This window comes from Hemitrygon akajei, chromosome 7 (genome assembly GCF_048418815.1).
Source record: "Hemitrygon akajei chromosome 7, sHemAka1.3, whole genome shotgun sequence".
NCBI lineage: Eukaryota > Metazoa > Chordata > Chondrichthyes > Myliobatiformes > Dasyatidae > Hemitrygon > Hemitrygon akajei.
In genome coordinates, this window is record NC_133130.1 from 66,994,618 (window position 1) to 67,013,408 (window position 18,791).

The window sequence follows — 18,791 nt, forward strand, 5'->3', positions numbered from 1 at the left end:
ATTGGGTTTACAGGACTGGAAATTGTACTCTTGTATTTATGCATAACATAGTTGGGAGTTTGTGAGGGTCATACTAGTCTGAGGTTTGGATCATCATGTTTGCAACTTTTGAGGGGTGGAGTGTCCTGTGGGAGCGCGTCTTATTCTGATTGTTGAAAGTCACTTCTGTTGTGATTGGTTAGTTTAGAAGCTGCAGCTGCTTTTCCCATTGGATAGATGTATGGTGTCCTGTTTCGAATATCCTGGGGATATAAAATAGCGTAAGGAAGGGGCTTGCTCTCTTCTTCCTTTGTTGAAGGTGAGACCGTTGGGAAGGTATGCTCATTTAACTAAGTATGTTTGTTGAATGTACTATGTTTGTTGAGTATTCAGCTTTGCAGTGTCTGTAACTTGGGGAACATGAATGTGCTTCGTGTTTTGTGGAGACCTGGCTGATGGAGGAGATACCGGATCATGCCATCAACCCTCTGGGTTCTCCCTGTTCCGGGCAGACAGATTGAAAAACCTCATTGGGAAGAGTAAAGGAGGAGGGGTATGCTTCATGGTCAGCAATGTTTGGTGTGACCTTCAGAATGTGCATGCACTCAAATCCTTTTGCTCCCCAGACCTGGACTAGCTGGTGTTGCTGTGCAGACCATACTGACTGTCCAGGGAGTTCACGGCTGTTATCATCACAGCGGTGCACATTCCGCCGCAGGCTGATACTGACCTGACTCTCAAGGAACTGTACGAGACCATCAACATGCTGGAGACTGCTCACCCAGAGGCTGCCCTCATTGTCACTGGTGACCTTAATCAAGCTAATGAAAGTCTCTCTGAAGATCTGTCAGCACATCCAGGTGAGCATTCATGGAGATAAGATACTTGACCACTGTTACACTCCCTTCCTTGACACTTACAAAGCTCTCCTTTGCCCAGCTTTTAGAAAATCAGATCACTCTTCGATCCTGCTTCTGCTGACGTACAAGCAGAAGCTGAAACGAGGCGGCCATAGTTAAAACCATCCACTCTTGGTCCGACCAATCGGCCTCCATGCTGCACGTCGACTGGAATGTCTTCCATGATGAGGATGTCTCCGAGTTCACTGATGGAGGCATGTGCTTCATTCGGAAGTGCATCAGTGTTGTTGTTCCCAGGGTCTTCCTGTACTGGAAACCCTGGATCAATAGTTCCCGTGCGAGCAGCACTTACTGCGCGATGTAGAGCTTACACCACTGGAGATCAAGTATAGCTATGATCTGCGCAAAGCTATCAAGGCTGCGAAACAAGAATATAGGAAGAAGACTGAGTCAAGACTTACAGTGAAAAACACATGTGACCTGTAGCGAGGGCTGCATACCGTCACAGACTTCAAGGCCAAACGTTATGGTGCTGCCAACATCACAGCCTCTCTCCCAGATGAGTTCAATTGCTTTTCTGCTAGGTTCAATATCGCTAACTCTGAGCCTCTGAGGAAAGTCACCGCTACAACCTGCAACCTGGTCATCTCTGAGGCTGAGGTATGCGGATGTTTCCAACGAGTGGACAGTCACAAGTCTGCAGGACCGGACGGCACCCCAGGGCAAGTACACAGGATGTGCACAGCACAACTGGCAGGTGTATTTACTGATATTTTTAATCTCTCCCTCTCCTAGTGTAGAGTGCCCTTCTGCTTCAAATTATCCCCTATTGTCCCTGTACAAAAAAGACCAAGGTAACATGCCTGAATGACTGGCATCCTGTTACACTCACCTCAGTAACAAGCAAATGCTTTGAGAGGCTGGTCAAGGATTACATCTGCAGCTCGCTGCTACCCAAACTGGACCCCCTACATTTCGCCTAACGACACAACTGATCAACAGATGACACAATAGCCACTGCTCCATATACTGTTCTTACACATCTGGAGAAGAAGGATGCTTATGTGAGAATGCTGTTCTTGGACTACAGTTCAGCATTCAAGACGATAGTTCCATCCAGGCTTGACAAGGCGCTCAGAGACCTGTCAGATCACCAGCAGATTGTAAGAGTGGGCTCCCTCACCTCCAACCCTCTGACTCTCAATATAGGAGCCCCTCAGGGCTGTGTAGAGTCCCCTCCTTTACTCCCCGTATATCCATGACAGTATCGCCACCCACAGCTCCAATCGACTAATTAAATTTGCCGATAACTCTACATTGTTTGGCCTTATCTCAAACAATAACGAGGTGGCCTACAGGGAAGAAGTCATCTCTCTGACACAGTGGTGGCAAGAAAACAACCTCTCCCTCAATGTTGCAAAAACAAAGGAGCTGGTTGTGGATTACAGGAAGAATGGAGACGGGCTAACCCCTATTGACATCAATGGATCTGGGGTTGAGAGGGTGAACAGCTTCAAGTTCCTCAGCATCCACATCACTGAGGACCTCACATGGTCCGTGAACATCAGCTGTGTGGTGAAAAAGGCACAGTAGCGCCTCTTTCACCTCAGACGGTTGAGGAAGTTTGGTATGGGCCCCCAAATCCTAAGAACTTTCTACAGGGGCACAACTGAGAGCATCCTGACTGGCTGCATTTCTGCCTGGAATGGGAACTGTACCTCCCTTAATCGCAGGATTCTGCAGAGAGAGGTGCAGACAGCCCAGCGCATCTGTAGTTGTGAACTTCCCATGATTCAGGATATTTACAAGGACAGGTGTGTAAAAAGGGCCTGTAGGATCATTGGGGACCCAAGCCATCCCAACCACAATCTATTCCAGCTGCTACCATCTGGGATGTGGTACCACGGCATAAAAGCCAGGACCAACAGGCTCCGGGGACAGCTTCTTCCACCAGGCAAATCACGCTGATTTGAGTGTAGTCTATATTACATTGACTGTTCTATTTATCATAAATTATTATAAATTACTATGATTGCACATTTAGATGGAGATGTAATAAAAAGATTTTTACCCCTCATGTATGTGAAGGATGTAAGAAATAAAGTGAATTCACTTCAAATCAATGCTTGGATGAATTTTTACTGTTTGTAAATAAATTATTAATATACATACTCAAAGTCGGTGCATTCTCTTGTCTCACTTGCCAGATCCGCAAACCTGATTGAACATTACAATTCCCTAAAGGTTAACTTGCAGGTTGAGTCTGTGGTGATGAAGGCAAATGCGATGTTAGCATTCATTTCATGAGGTTGAGAAGATAAAAGCAAGGATATAAGGTTGAGACTGGTGAGGCCTCATTTGGAGTACTGTGAGCAAATTTGGGCCCCTTATCTTAGAAAAGATAATAGAAGCATAGAAAACCTATAGCACAGTACAGGCCCTTCAGACCACAATGCTGTGCCGAACATGTACTTATTTTAGAAATTACCTTGGGTTACCCATAGCCCTCTATTTTTCTAAGATCCATGTACCTATCCAAGAGTCTCTTAAAATTACTGTATCCGTCTCCACCGCTGTTGCCAGCAGCCCAGCAGATCATGCACTCACCACTCTCTGTGTAAAAATATTTACCACAAAATCTCCTCTGTACCTACTTACAAGCACCTTAAAACTGTGTCCTCTCGTGGCAGCCATTTCAGCCCTGGGAAAAAGCCTCTGACTATCCACATGTTCAATGCCTCTCATAATCTTATACACCTCTATCAGGTCACCTCTCATCCTCCGCCACTCCACGGAGAAAAGGCCGAGTTCACTCAACCTATTCTCATAAGGCATGCTCCCAATCCAGGCAACATCCTTGTAAATCTCCTCTGCACCCTTTCTATAGTTTCCACACCCTTCCTGTGGTGAGGCCACTAGAACTGAGCACAGTACTCCAAGTGGGGTCTGACCAGGGTCCTATATAGCTGCAACATTACCTCTTGGTTCTTGAACTCAATCTCATGGTTGATGAAGGCCAATGCCTTCTTAACCACACAGTCAATCTGCGTATCAGCTTTAATTGTCCTGTGGACTCAGACCCCAAGATCCCTCTGATCCTCTACACTGCCAAAAGTCTTACCATTAATACTATATTCTGCCATCATATTTGACCTACCAAAATGAACCACCTCACACTTATCTGGGTTGAACTCCATCTGCCACTTCTCAGCCCAGTTTTGCATCCTATCGATGTCTTGCTGTAGTCTCTGAAAACTCTCCAGACTATCCACAACACCCCCAACCTTTGTGTCGTCATCAAATTTACTCATCCATCCCTCCACTTCCTTATCCAGGTAATTTATAAACATCACAAAGAGAAGGAGTCCCAGAACAGATCCCTGAGGCAAACCACTAGTCACTGACCTTCATGCAGAATATGACCCAACTATAATCACTCTTTTCCTCCTGTGGGCAAGCCAATTCTGGATCCACAAAGCAAAGTCACCTTGGATCCCATGCCTCTTTACTTTCTCAATAAGCCTTGCGTGGGTACCTTATCAAATGCCTTGCTGAAATCATATACACTACATCTACTGCTTTTCCTTCAATGTGTTTAGTCACATCCTCAGAAAATTCCATCAGGCTCATAAGGCATGACCTGCCTTTGACAAAGCCATGCTGACTATTCCTAATCATATTATGCCTCTTAAAAAGTTTATAAATCTTGTCTCTCAGGATCTTCTCCATCAATTTACCAACCACTGAAGATGTGCTGAAATTGAAAAGGGTTCAAAGGAGTTTCACGAAAATGATTCCAGGATTGACTGGCTTACCATATGAAGAGCATTGATGGCTCTGGGCCTGTATTCACTAGAATTCAGAAGAATGAGGGATGACCTCATTGAAACCTATTGAATGGCGAAAGGCCTTTGTAGAGTGAATGTGGAGAAGTTATTTCCCATGGTGGGAGGGCCTGGTGTTAAATCATGGGTTGCTGGGTGGTGCAGCTGTTTTACAAGCATTTTATTTTTAAACAATTTTAAAGACCAGAGATCGCAGTAGAGGGTGTCCTTTTAGAACGGAAATGAGGAGGAATTTCTTTAGCCAGAGAGTGGTGAATCTATGGAATTCTTTGCCACAGGCAGCTATGGAGGCGAAGTCTTTACACATATTTAAAGCAGAGGTTGATAGATTCATGATTGGTCAGGGAATGAAAGGATATGGGGGGAAGGCAGGAGATTTGGGCTGAGAGGAAAATTGGATCAGCCATGATGAAATGGCTGAGCAGACTCAGCAGGCCAAATGGCCTAATTCTGCTCCTATATCTTCTGGTCTTACATATTTGGGTATAACCTTTACACAAATATCTCCACTCTAATTTCTACACTCCACAAAATATAAATGACAAATAAAAATTAAACAGTACTCTGCAATCTGTCACTTATTTGCAATTGAACTCATAATGCCTGTTGTATTCCTTTACATTTAAAACTGTTACACCAAGGTTACAGACACAAACTCGCAAAAGCATCTGCCAAAATACAGTACCCAGAACAAGTATCTGTACCCCCACTCTGGCGTCCCAAACTATCAGTAACCATCGATTGTAACTAGTGGCCCTGTGTCACCAAACTAACACACACATGGTTAATCTCTCACATAAACACCCATCCACGCGCACACACACACCACACTACTTTTACATCTACTGGTTCAGTTCTCTGCCACGTTCGTGACACTGCGTTATCCCATAGTCAGCAAATGGAACTGATCCATGTGTAAGTGGTGCTCATTTTAAAAATACTAACCCACTTTGACTGCTGAGCTCTCTGGCCACATGGTGGGTCACACGAAGGTGTCCTGGATGAGGCCCCGAATATTGTAAAGTGAAATAAGTCACTGGTGAGGTGCAGCCGGTAGATATAAAAGTAGTCTTTTATTCAACAAAATGTAACACACTGAAGGAAGAGACATCTTTGACCCAATATTACATGATATTTTATATGCTAAAGATCAAAGGACAATTCTATAGTTGTCCTTAAAACTCGTATCTACAATGCTTCCTTTGAATTACACACAATTTTCATCTCCTCTGCACCTACACTCCAGACACCCAAAATAAATGTTAATCAGCATTGTCTTTTTTTCATTAACTTATGCCCACAACTCTAGGAAACTGTTGTGTAGGGAGCATTTTAAATTTAATCTACAATCCATGTGCAGGTCTAAAGATTGGTTGCTCTAGTTAATATTTGCTATACACCCTAATTCCAGAATATTTGCCAATATGTAGCCTATTATTCTTACAGATATCATTGGTATTCACAGCATCATTCCAGCAAAGCACATTAGTGTGAATACAATTATCCAGGTAAATCTAGCTAATGTGCACAGCATCAATCTGGTAAATCTTGTCAGTACATACAACTTTATTCTGGTACATTTCCTTAATGTGCACACCATTATTCTGGCAGATGTTGGTGTGCACATTAAGGAAATGATCCATTAGTCTGGTAAATCTTATTAGTATGTGCACCAATATTCCAGCAAATTTAGTTAGTTTACACCATTATTCCAGCAGGTCTCTTAGTGTGTACACCATATTCCAGCAGATCTCATTAGTGTGTACACCATATTCCATCAGATTTCTTACTGTGTACACCATTATTCCAGCAGATCTTCTAGTGTGTACACAATTATTCCAGCAGATCTCTTAGTGTGCACACCATTATTCCGGTAGATCTTGTTGGTGTGTACAAAATTATTTTAGTAAATTTCCTTTGTGTGTACAAAGACTAATAGTTAGCCCTTTATATAACACTGACCAGAGCCTCAGTATCTCCTGTTAGCCAGTGTTCCCAAAATTTGCCAGTGCTGCCCTTTACCTGAGCAGGAATATGTTGTCCCTGCATTCCTTATGTCACACTCTTAAAAACCTCTCACTTGCTAGTCATCAATTTACCAGCAAACAGTCTCATCCACTCGACCCTATCTTATTCCATAACTATCTCAAAACCAACGGAGGTATATCACTCAACCTGAGGTGCTCACTGACTTGCAAGTCAGTCACTTGCTCTATCTCTTTCCCTAAGAGGAAGTCCAGTGTTGCACTTTCTCTAAAAGGGACCCCTACACATTGATTAAGGAAACTTTATAGGGCACATTTATCAAATTCCATATCATCCAATGCCTTTGCACAATGGGTAGCCAATCAATGTTATGATGGTTAAAAGTGTCAAACTAATACTACCTGATTATTCTTACAGCTTTCTAAAATTCGTCTATGCATCTGCTCCTCTAATTCCCACTGTCTGCTGGGGGTGGGGGGGGGGGGTCCTGTCAACATGACCATCCACTTTTGTCTCTAAGATCTATCCATGTGGCCTCATTAGATAACCTCCCAGGACTATCCTCGTCAAGCATTGTTGTTATGTCCTCCCTCATCAAGAAAGCAAATCCTCCTCTCTTACCTGTAACTGTATCATGTCCAAGCACCTGTATTTTGTAATATTAATATACCAATTCTGCTATGTTTCTGATAAGGCAATAATATCCCAGAGCCAATTCATACCATCCGTTCAACTGGCTTTCTGTTAAGTCTTTTGCATTAAAGGTAATGCAAAAGACTTAGCAGCAATTAAAACTAGCGCTTTTTCTTTTGATTGTGTTACTGGCTATCCTGACTGCTAAACTTTATCTTGTTACAGTATCTTTCCATAACTTCTCATCAGCCTCACTACCACTCCTGGTCCCACCCCTCTAGTTTAAATCATCCCAAATAGCACTTGCAAACCTTCTTGCCAGGATCTTGGTTCCCCTCCAGTTCAAGTGCATTTGTCCATCTTGTCCTGGTCACCATTAGCCCAGAAAAGTTCTGAATGATCCAAGGTTCTGAAGTATTGCCTTCTGGCATACCTTTTTGTTCCTACCCTCACTAGTACATGGCATTGGTAGTAAATCAGAGGTCATCACTCTTATGTCCTGCCTATTAAACTATTTTCCAATTCACTATGCTCACTCCGTTGTACCTTATCCCTTTTTACACCTATTTTGTTGGTAACATTTTGAGACTTCCGGATGTTCACCTTCCTTCTTGAGAACCTTTTGCAACTGCTCAGAGATGTCCTAGAGCAATCGAACCTTGTTCCAGGGCCAGCTGACTGGGCATTGGAACTCCATCTGCAACAATCCATCTGCCGAACTTGCCTCACCATCACTCACCCCTTTACTGTTTGCAGCGATAATTTAACACAATGTAAGAAAGGATGTGCTGTCATTGGAGAGGGTTCAAAGGAGGTTCATCAGAATGACTCCGGGATTGAAAGGCTTTCATATGAAGAGTGTTCAATGGCTCTGAGACTGTATTCACTAGAATTCAGAAGAATGAGGAGTGATCCCATCGAAACTTATCCAATGTTGAAAGGCCTCAGTAGAGTGGATGTGGAAAGAATGTTTCCTTTGGTGTGGGAGTCTAAGACCAGAGGGCACAGCCAAGAATAGAGGGTTTTTTTTTGGAACAGAGATGAAGAGGAATTTCTTTAGCCAGAGAGCGGTGAATTTGTGGAATTCGTTGCCACAGGCGGCTGTGGAGGCCAGGTCGTTGTGTATATTTAAGGCAGACATTGATAGATTCTTGATTGGTCATGGCATGAAAGGATACAGGGAGAAGGCAGGAGACTGATGCTGAGGGGAGAAATGGATCAGCCATGATAAGATGGCAGAGCAGACTCAATGGGCCAAATGGCCTAATTCTGCTCCGATATCTTATGACCTTAACTCTTTCACCTAGGAGAAACACATCTTAACTAGAATCTCTTCTATGGCCACAGAATCTCCTGTCTGCCCCCCTAACTATGAGTCTGTTATCATTATTGCTCTGTTTGACTGCACCTTTCCTGCTGAGCCTCAGAGCTGTTGTGTCCTCCTTGTCCTCAGGCTGCAACTTTTACCCTCTCATTGATTGTCCCCACCAATGGCATCCAAGGAGGTATAGCTATCAGTGAGGGGAAGGGCCACAGAAAAACTGCACTGTCTGCCTACTCTCCTTGCCTTTCCCAGAGGTCACTGAGCTACCAGAAAGGCAAGTACAGTACGTACAAAAGTCTAAGGCACACTCTCTAGGGTGCCAAAGACTATTGCACAGAATCGTATTTATCAACATGGAACAGAGAGTGTGTAAATCTGGCAGGAGCAAAGGGTATTGGGAATGGCAATGGTGGAGCACTGTATGAGGGACATGGGACAGGTGGCAGATAAGGAGTGCCAGGGGCAGGAGATGACACAGGTGCAGACACACCCAGCTCTGAAACACCAGGTAGGGTGATTTGAGTCCAAATAATCCATTTATTGATCATTACAGAATGCCTCTCTGGTGCTTCTCACTCCCTCGCCTTGCCCTTTCCCTTTTCCCAACCTTGATTCCCCTCTTCCAGCTCTCTTCCCACTCTCACTTGACAATAGACACCCATATCAGAATCAGGTTTATCTTCACTCGAAAATATGCCATGAAATTTGTTTTTTTTTTGCAGCAGCAGCAGTGCAGGGTAATACATAAATTTACTAAAGTACAGTGTGAAAGTCTTAGGCATGCTAGCTATATGTACGTGCCCAAGACTTTTGCACGGTACTGTATTTCCACAAAGAGGGTCATGGGTAAATGGAAAAAGCTGCCAGATGAAGTAGTAGAGGAGAGTACAAATGCAGTGTTTAAAAGCCACTGAGGTAGATGCATGACTAGGAATGTTTAGAGGGATATGGGCCAAATGCAGGCAAATAGACAAGCTCAGTAAGGCACCTTGGTTAGAATGGACAAGTTGAGCCAAAGAGCCTGCTTCCATGCTATAACTCATTGACTGTAAGAAGCAGAAGTGTTGTTCCCAACTCTATGTGTAAAATCAGAAACCATGGTTGGATATCGGTTGCCTCCACCGACTCTAAACCAGTCACTGCCAATTACAACCCCTGATGATTTATTTGAAAATCTTAATCTGTGTTTAAGGATGTTTTTCTGCCTTGCCTAACCCCTGAATAAATGATCAGATGCTTCCTGGCTTCTGAATTTCCACGCCAGGAAATTCTTAACTCTTATGAGCATTATTCAAGAAATCTGAAGGTCTACATTTAATCAAAACTTGAAGTGTAATAATAACTGGAATTTAATTTTGATTCTGCAGATGCTATGTTTTCAGTATTGCCTATTTTGATTTGAATGGATTTTCAGACTCTGCATCTCTGTTGTCCTGTTACATTCTCTTTAAACTATGCCATAAGAGTAGAGCAAAGGAATAAAACCACAAAGTAGTGAAGTTAACTTATGTCCACTTCAAGTAGTTTTTCAAAGGATTATCAACTTGTCTGATTTCGGTGCACTAATTTATAGATTAAGAAACAACAATGACAGGAAGCTAATTTTTTGGATGTATGAACAAGGGTAGGCTAAAAGGAAACTTTAAATGGTATCTTTTCTGTTGCTGGAAAGGTCCTGGCTAAGGTGATGCTTCAGAGGCTCATCAGCAACATCACCGAGTCAATGCTACCTGAATCGCAGTGTGGACTTGGGAAGAACAGGAGCACAATCGACATGATCTTCACAGCCCAGCAACTTCAGGAAAAGTGCCAGGATCAACATCAAGACCTGTTTATGGCCTTTGTCGACCTCTCCAAAGCATTTGACACTGTGCAAAGAGAGCTCTTATGGGATGTCCTCCTCAGGTTTGGCTGTCCTAATAAATTTGTTAATATCCTCCACCGGTTCCACAATGGGATGACTGCTCGGGTGACCGTAGGAGGACAAGAGTCGGAGCCCTTCCTTGTCCGTACAGGGGTGAGGCAGGGGTGTGTGCTAGCGCCAGTGTTCTTTAACATCTTCCTCTTGTGAGTTACCAGGCATCTCCACAATGAGATTGAGGACAGCAGCGGTATGGCAGTGGACATCAGATTAGATGGCAAACTCTTTAACATCAGGAGTCTCCACGCAACCACCAAACTCTATAGAGAGCGGGTCCTGGAGCTGCAGTATGCAGATGACTGTGCTCTTGTGGCCCATACTCCGGAGAATCCTCACACTGTCCTTGCTGTGGCGGTGAGAGCGTACAGCAGGATGGGGCTGACCGTCAATACCACCAAGACAGAAGTGGTTTGCCAATGGAGTACCAGTGTCCCACCCACTCTACCTGCCTTCACTGTTGGTGATGAAAAGCTGTCAGTAGTGCCACCTTTCAGATATCTGGGGAGCATTCTCTCTGAGGATAGCGGCATTGACAACGACATCCAGAGCCGCATTAAACAGGCATCAGCTGCCTTTTGGAGACTTCGGCGTAGAGTCTTTCAGAACAGGAGCCTTTGTCCCTCCACAAAGGTCACTGTATACCAAGCGGTCTGTGTCACCACCCTCCTTTATAGCTGTGAGGCTTGGGTAACCTACATCCGTCACGTCAAGTTCTCGGAGCGCTTCCACATAAGCTGCCTTCAGCGCTTCCAAAGAATTACTTGGTGTGAGTGGGTGCCTCACACTGAAATACTTGTAAAGACCAGCTGCAGAAGTATTGAGGCCATGATCACCCAGTGTCAGCTGCAGTGGCTGGGGCACGTGATAAGGATGCCCCATGTTGGCTACCTTGCAGAGTGTTATACGGCCAGTTACATCATGGTCAACACTCAGGTGGAGGGCCGAAGAAATGCTATAAGGATCAGATGAAGAATGCTTTAAGGAAGTGCAAGATCAGACCTGAGGACCTAGAGGATGTTGCTGCTGACCGTAACACTTGGTGATAACTGCGTAGGGATGTAGATGGAAAGAACAACCAGAAGATAGCAGAAGAGAGCCAGGAGAAATGCAGCCATGGTTGCCACCACTACCACCACTACCACATATACATATCCCACCTGCAGTAGAACTTGTGGGTCCAGGATAGGGCTGTATAGTCATCAAAGATCTCACCGTTAAAGGAGTGGATGTCGTCATCGGATTCCGATGGGCAATCGAAGAAGAATTTATAGATTAAGAAACAACAATGATAGGAAGCTAGCTTTTGGGATGTATGAACAAGGGTAGGCTAAAAGGAAATTTTAAATGTTATCACTTGATCTATGTATGATATAAATGATCTGATAGTTAATTGGCAAATACTGTACAATATAGAAACAGTCATAAAATGTTTGTTTAGCATCATCAAGGGGCTGAAAATAGTTGCCTCTCAGTGTCAAGAACTGGTTACTGCATAAGGCTATATTTACATTCTGGACACTGTACTGACTTCAAAGTAAATAAAGGACCAAATAGTTTACTACCTATGTCCTGCTCTAGCCCAAAAGATAAGGGCACTGATATAACAGATGTAATATTGTTGGAACAATTCATGTTTGCATCATGGAAATGATTACTAGAACTTTTCTCCAATACGAAGTTCACTGCTGCAGTTATTATATCAAGATCCATTTTGATAGTTAACAATTCTAAATGAATTAAGAATACCTTCTGTGCACTCTCTTTATAAATGTATACCCAGTGGTTGTATCCATGATAAAGATTCGATGATTGAGGCTAGGGAACTGTAAACTTTCAAATTGACTGAGAGACTCAAAGGTGCAGTGGGTAGGTGAGATCAGAGCAGAAAGGATATAGTCAAAGTTGGAAGAAAAAAGTTTGAGTGAGGGGCAAGAGCATACTAAAACAATATGGCCTATCTGGACGGTACCAATTGTAGATACTTGGCATGAAGAAGTGAGCTGTATTGGGCCAAAGGACTACAAGGCTGAATCTCCGGAGGGAAGATCAACTCAGGAAGCAAATTGGGGGACTGGGAAGTAATAGTCTGATGTTCAGTGGTGAGTCATGGTAGAGGGAGATACTAGGAGGTGCCTGAGAACTGTACTACCAGATTTCCATAATTTTTAATTTTATTCTCAGGTTTTGAACAATTCATTTTTTATGTTCCAAATTTAAAAAAATATTTTCTCCTACTGAAGCCGATCGTGTTATCTCCTGCAACACACACAAAATGCTGGTGGAACGCAGCAGGCCAGGCGGCATCTATAGGGAGAAACACAGTCACGTTTCGGGCCGAGACCCTTCGTCAGGACTCACCAGCATTTTGTGTGTCTTGCTTGAATTTCCAGCATCTGCAGATTTCCTTGTGTTTGCGTTTTATCTCCTTCTTTTAAGAACTGTGAGAGATTAATCTGATACAAAATCATAATTTATAATACGTGGAACCCGCAGATATTATATTGATTTATGTACTGAAGATGGTAGATACCAGGAATACAAGAAAATAAAGCGCATTATTATTGTTCAGACAAAATGTTAAAGATGTATAATGAAAACGGTTTCCCCAGTTTATTATCATAATACATTATTTGCACAAGCAGAATCCCCCCCATCCCTGCGGCTCCATGAACCTGGGGTCAGCGAGCTACCTTATTCCCTTTTCCAGGTGCCGAAGATCGTTTTCTGATTGGAGAAGGCGGCGAGACACGCAGCAACACGGAGCCTGACTGTGCGAGAAAGGCAGGCCGAAACGGGGAACATGGCAGCGGTTACAAACGAAGCGACTGCCTCCCGCATCTGGATTGCTTTGAAAAGACTGGACCTTAACGGTAGGGATATCACTAAACAGGCGACATGTTATTCATTTTGCTATTGCTTGCGTTAGGAAGCACGTGAAACAGTGCCCTCAAATGGTTGAACTTAGTATGTCCGTGCGTGTATATTTATTGACTCCGGCCATCGCTCCCCCAGAAAGAGAATCTAACAGCTTACCACGTTGGTATCATGCCAAAAATTAAATTTTACATCTCAAATCATCGCTGAGTGTCTATGTCCAATTTGTTAATATCGCGAAGCTCTCGCCTTTACGTGGCTAATATGCTGTTGAAATCCTCAGCTAAAGATTTGTTATCCCCTCACTTGACCAATTGAACTTTTTGCAGGCCAGGCTTTTATTTCACTCTCCATGAATTTAGCCACTCAAAGTTTTGCTGCTTGTATCATGTCCGATTCACTCCATCCCCTTTGTTTGCTGACCTTATTGTTTCCTGTTAAGCAATACTCAAATTTATAATTCCCATCCTGGTTTCCGTGACACCAGAGACAACTGTCTTTGAGGACAGAGTAAACTGTCCTGGTTGGTTTGCAGGGCATTCAGGCTGTGTCTCAAGGACAGTGACTCTGCTCTTCCTAATAGGCTGAATGTCTTTTACACTCGGTTTGATGCACAGAACAATGTGCCTGTGAGGATGTCCTCCTAACCCCCAACCCCCAGTCTGGCTGCAGCTGATGGGAGGAAGACCCTAGTCAGCCTATGTAAAGCTGGAGGGCTTGCTAACATACCTGGTCAGGTGCTGAGGGACATTCAGCCCAGTTAACAATTTCCAACAGACATCCTCAACTTCTGTCTGACCCCTCAGGCTTAAAGATGGCCACCATCATCCCAGTGCCCAAGAACATGCCACAATGACTACTGTCCAGTGGTACTGACCTCAACACTAATTAAGTGCTTTGAGTGGCTGGTTATGGACCACATTAAATCCCATCCTCCTGCTTCACTGGATCCTTTCCAGTTAGCTTATCACTCTAATCAGTCCATTGATGATTACACTCCATCCTCTGCACTACACTCTGCCCTGACCCACCTGGAAGATGGTGCTTCATATGCAAGGATGTTGTTTATCGACTTCAGCTCGATTTTTAATATGAGCATCCCTTAGATGGGTAAACTGTCCTCTCAACACCTCCCTTTGTAACTGGATCCTGGACTTATTGACAGAGTAACCACAGTCAGTTCATTTTGGCAGAAACGTCTTTATCTCCATCACGCTGAGCATCGTTCTCAGCCCGCGGCTGTTCACATTGCTGATGTGTGACTGCACTGCTAGATGCAGTTCAGACTGAGCCATCAAGTTTGCTGCTGACACAACAGTGGTTCGCCTCATCAACGACGACGGTGAGACGGCATACAGAGAGGAGGTAGAGCCGCAGGTAGAATGGTGTGAGCACAGCAACTTGAGTGTCAATGTGGACAAGACCAAAGACACGATGGTGGACTTTAGTAAGGTGCAGGCTGACCTCTCCTCACTGTACATACATACCTCCTCTGTGGAGAGAGTCAGCAGCACCAAGTTTCTGGGAATGCACAAATTGGACAGTCTCACCTGGTCCCCGAATACCATCTCTTTGGTCAAGAAGACACAGCAGCATCTGCAATTTCTGAGGAGGTCGAGGTGTGTGAGGCTCTGCCCACATTCTAATTAATTTTTACAGGCACACCATCTAGAGCAGCCGCTCTCAAACATTTTGCCCTGGAGGAACCCTTGAAATAATTTAAAGGTCTCAGGGAACCCCTGCATCCAGCTCACAGTATGTTAGTGTGATCAGTAAGTTGTAGGTATAATATTCCAAAAATAATTGTCAATGCTTTTTGAGTGGAGAATTAATTTTGAGCTAATCTTTCCTGAAAAACATCAGATAGTTAAGCCCAATTTACCATTCTTGAAAGTAATCTCTTTCATTCTCTTTCATAAATTTTAAAAACTCATACGGCAAACATAATAAATTTATCAATTCTGGATCAAACTTGAGATAAGCACACACACAAAATGCTGGTGGAACGCAGGCAGCATCTATAGGAAGAAGCACTGTCAATGTTTCGGGCCGAGACCCTTCGTCAGGACTAACTGAAAGAAAAGATAGTAAGAGATTTGAAAGGGGGGTGGAATCCAAAATGATAGGAGAAGACCGGAGGGGGTGGGGTGAAGCTAAGAGCTGGAAAGGTGATTGTCAAAAGGGATACAGAGCTGGAGAAAGGAAAGGATCATGGGACGGGAGGCCTAGGGAGAAAGAAAGAGTGAGGGGAGCACCAGAGGGAGATGGAGAACAGACAAAGAGTGATTGTGAGAGGGGCGGGGGGGGGGGGGGGGAAAGAAAGAAAGAAAGATAAATAAACAAATAAATAAATAAATAAGGGATGGAGTAAGAAGGGGAGGAGGGGCATTAACGAAAGTTAGAGAAATCAATGTTCATGCCATCAGATTGGAGGCTACCCAGATGGAATATAAGGTGTTCCTCCAACCTGAGTGTGGCTTCATCTTGACAGTGGAGGAGGCCATGGATAGACATATTAGAATGGGAATGGGACGTGGAATTAAAATGTGTGGCCACTGGGAGATCCTGCTTTCTCTGGCAGACAGAGCATAGGTGTTCAGCGAAATGGTCTCCCAGTCTGCATCGGGTCTCACCAATATATAAAAGGCCACACCGGGAGCACTGGACGCAGTATACCACACCAGCCAACTCACAGGTGAAGTGTTGCCTCACCTGGAAGGACTGTCTGGGGTCCTGAATGGTGGTGAGGGAGGAAGTGTAAGGGCAGGTGTAGCACTTGTTCTGCTTATGAGGATAAGTGCCAGAAGGGAGATCGGTGGGAAGGGATGGGGGGGACGAATGGACAAGGGAGTCGTGTAGGGAGTGATCCCTGCAGAAAGCAGAAAGGGGGAGAGTGAAAGATGCGCTTGGTAGTTGGATCCCATTGGAGGTGGAGGAAGTTACGGAGAATTATACATTGGACCTGGAGGCTGGTGGGATGGTAGGTGCAGATTTCCTCATGTTTCAGATAAGCACACATGGATTTCACGTTCAGCTGAAATGAGACAATCTCTATCCTTGCTCTTGATGCTTGCTAAACAAGAAAAAGCTTGCTCACACATGTAAGAAGTTGAAAACTGCAGCAAAATGTTCATTGCTTTCAAATGAATGGCAGGATACTCTTATTTCACAGAAATCCATTACGTCCTAGGGCAGGTTAGTAAATCTCATCTTGAGTGCATGATCAAAGTGCAGCTTACAAAGTTCTTCCTCTTCGCTCAAAGTCAAGTTCTCAGGCTGAGTAGACGATTCAGAGAAAGGGTCCCTCACCCAGTCATACACTCGTGTTGAAAGGAGGAAAAATACTCTTCAATTTTGTTCTGCTGTTCTTCCAGGGACGGCTTTCAATAAGACTCGAGACTTTCTGATATCCTTCCTCACATCAAGCTCAAGCAACAATGGAAACATTTCAAGATTTCCTTTGCGACATGATATTTCCAAAGATTCAGTTCCCTTTTAAATCCAAGAATCTTGACAGTAGATGTCAAAACATTTTCCCCAGGGCCTTACAGAGACTTGTTCAACTGGTTCATATGATGAAAATGTCTTTTAAGTACGCTAGTTTCTGAAGACATTCTTCATCTTCTAAGCACTCTCAAAATCTGGCCTACTATTTTCTTGAAAGTACTCCTGCAATTCACCTTTCAGCTCAAACACTCTGTTGAAAACTCTTCCTCTGCTAGGCCACCGGATTTCTGTGTGCAACAGGAGATTGATATGCTCTTTGTCCAGATTTTCAGTTTTTAAAATATTCTCATGTGAACTGGTCTTAAAGCTACTAAATAATTTGCTTCCTGAATCTTTTTACTGACTGTGACTTCATTTTCAAAAGCTTTCATCTGTTTATTTTGAGATTCAAATCATTGTTTAAAATATTCAGCACTTTCACCTGTCATATGGTTGTGACTTGTAGGTAAGTGTCTTTTCAATTTTGCTGGAGCCATTGCTACATTCATATGTTTTTTGTCACAGACAAAGCACTATGAAAGAGGACAACTTGGATCACTGGTTCATGTAAAGCCCATTGATAAGTATCTTTCATTGTAAGGACGGACATTTTTGTGTCTGTTGTTACACAAGTGCAGTGAAATGACTCAGAAGATTGTAATTCTTCATCATTAGGCCTAGAATCCTCCTCTTCCATCTCACACCTTCTCTTCAAAAATTGCCACACTGGACTGTCTTTAGAATGATAATTCCCTCCAATTTTCTACTCCACTGGTAGAGTTTGTTCGCTCACATAAATCAGTCGGTGGCACGCAAGGGGAAATTGGGGGAGGTAATTTGAGAGGGAGAGGCTGACGTCACAGTCTAAGTTAAGCAAGTCCATTCAATGTTTGTAAAAAAGCACTTCACGCTCCTCAACACCTGTAGTCCAATACAGTGCAATACAGCACTCACTGACTATCAGCCTACTGTCCTCCCCTCCATGCAATACAGCGCTCACCAATTATCAGCAGCCTCCCCTATCTCACACCAGAAACTGAGAATGGACTTTACCAAATAAAACATGGTCCTACTGCAGACTGCCACACTGGGCTGAGAGACCTCTGCAAACGGGGCTGCTTGGTCACTGCTCATCACTACGAGCGCAGACATCACGTGGCGTGAAGTTCAAAAAACAATGTTTATTTTTTATAACCACCATCTGAACCCCAGTTGAGAAACCTAATCTGGGGTGTCCTGAGCAGCTGCATCACTGTCTGATCTGGAAGTTGCAAGGCATCTGACCACAAATGCTTAAAAAGATTGTGAGGACTGCTGAGTGGATCTCTTCTACCCATCAGGAGTGCTGTATCTGCAGGACACTTAGCATTGTCAACGATCACTCCCATTTCCCAAACAATCTCTTTCACTTCCCTACCAGCAGGCAGGAGGTACTGCAGCATCCTAATGCTGCATGAATTGCTAGGATGGGAAGCAGCTCTTACCCCCAGGCCGTGAGACTACTGAACTTTCTGCACCACCCAGGTCTCATCACGCAAATTGCAGCAGCGTCATTCTGTTTACTCTTTAACTTGAGTCGTACAAATACCTAATTGCTTGTTAATTTGTTTGGGGCAATATTATTTTATATGTGTGTGTGAACTATCTGTACTGTGTTGTGCACCTTGGTCCAGAGAAATGTTGTTTCTTTTGGCATTATACATGTGTATGGTTGAAAGGCAATAAATTGAAATTGAAATCTATCCTTTGACTAACCTGTCTTTTCTGCGTAAGTTTTATTCCCATCTAAAATCCTCAAGATATTTGTAATCCTTGAATTCTGTGCCTTCCTCATTCCAGACTTTATCTGACCTATCGTAGATAGGTATGCTTTCAACTGTCAT

At 43.7% G+C, this 18,791-nt stretch overlaps 1 protein-coding gene across 6 annotated transcripts in view; it reads left to right on the top strand.

Moving 5' to 3' along the window:
* LOC140730525 (uncharacterized) overlaps window positions 1-18,791 on the top strand; it is a 125,721-nt gene that overhangs the window by 13,129 nt on the left and 93,801 nt on the right. For 5 of the 6 annotated variants that reach the window (XM_073051094.1, XM_073051095.1, XM_073051090.1 and 2 more), the window contains exon 2: window positions 13,256-13,418. In XM_073051094.1, the coding sequence (XP_072907195.1) occupies window positions 13,349-13,418 (70 nt within the window). In that variant the 5' untranslated portion in view covers window positions 13,256-13,348. Of the gene's footprint in view, window positions 1-12,941; window positions 12,989-13,255; window positions 13,419-18,791 lie in introns of those variants that run through there. The other variant, XM_073051091.1, reaches the window with a different exon arrangement.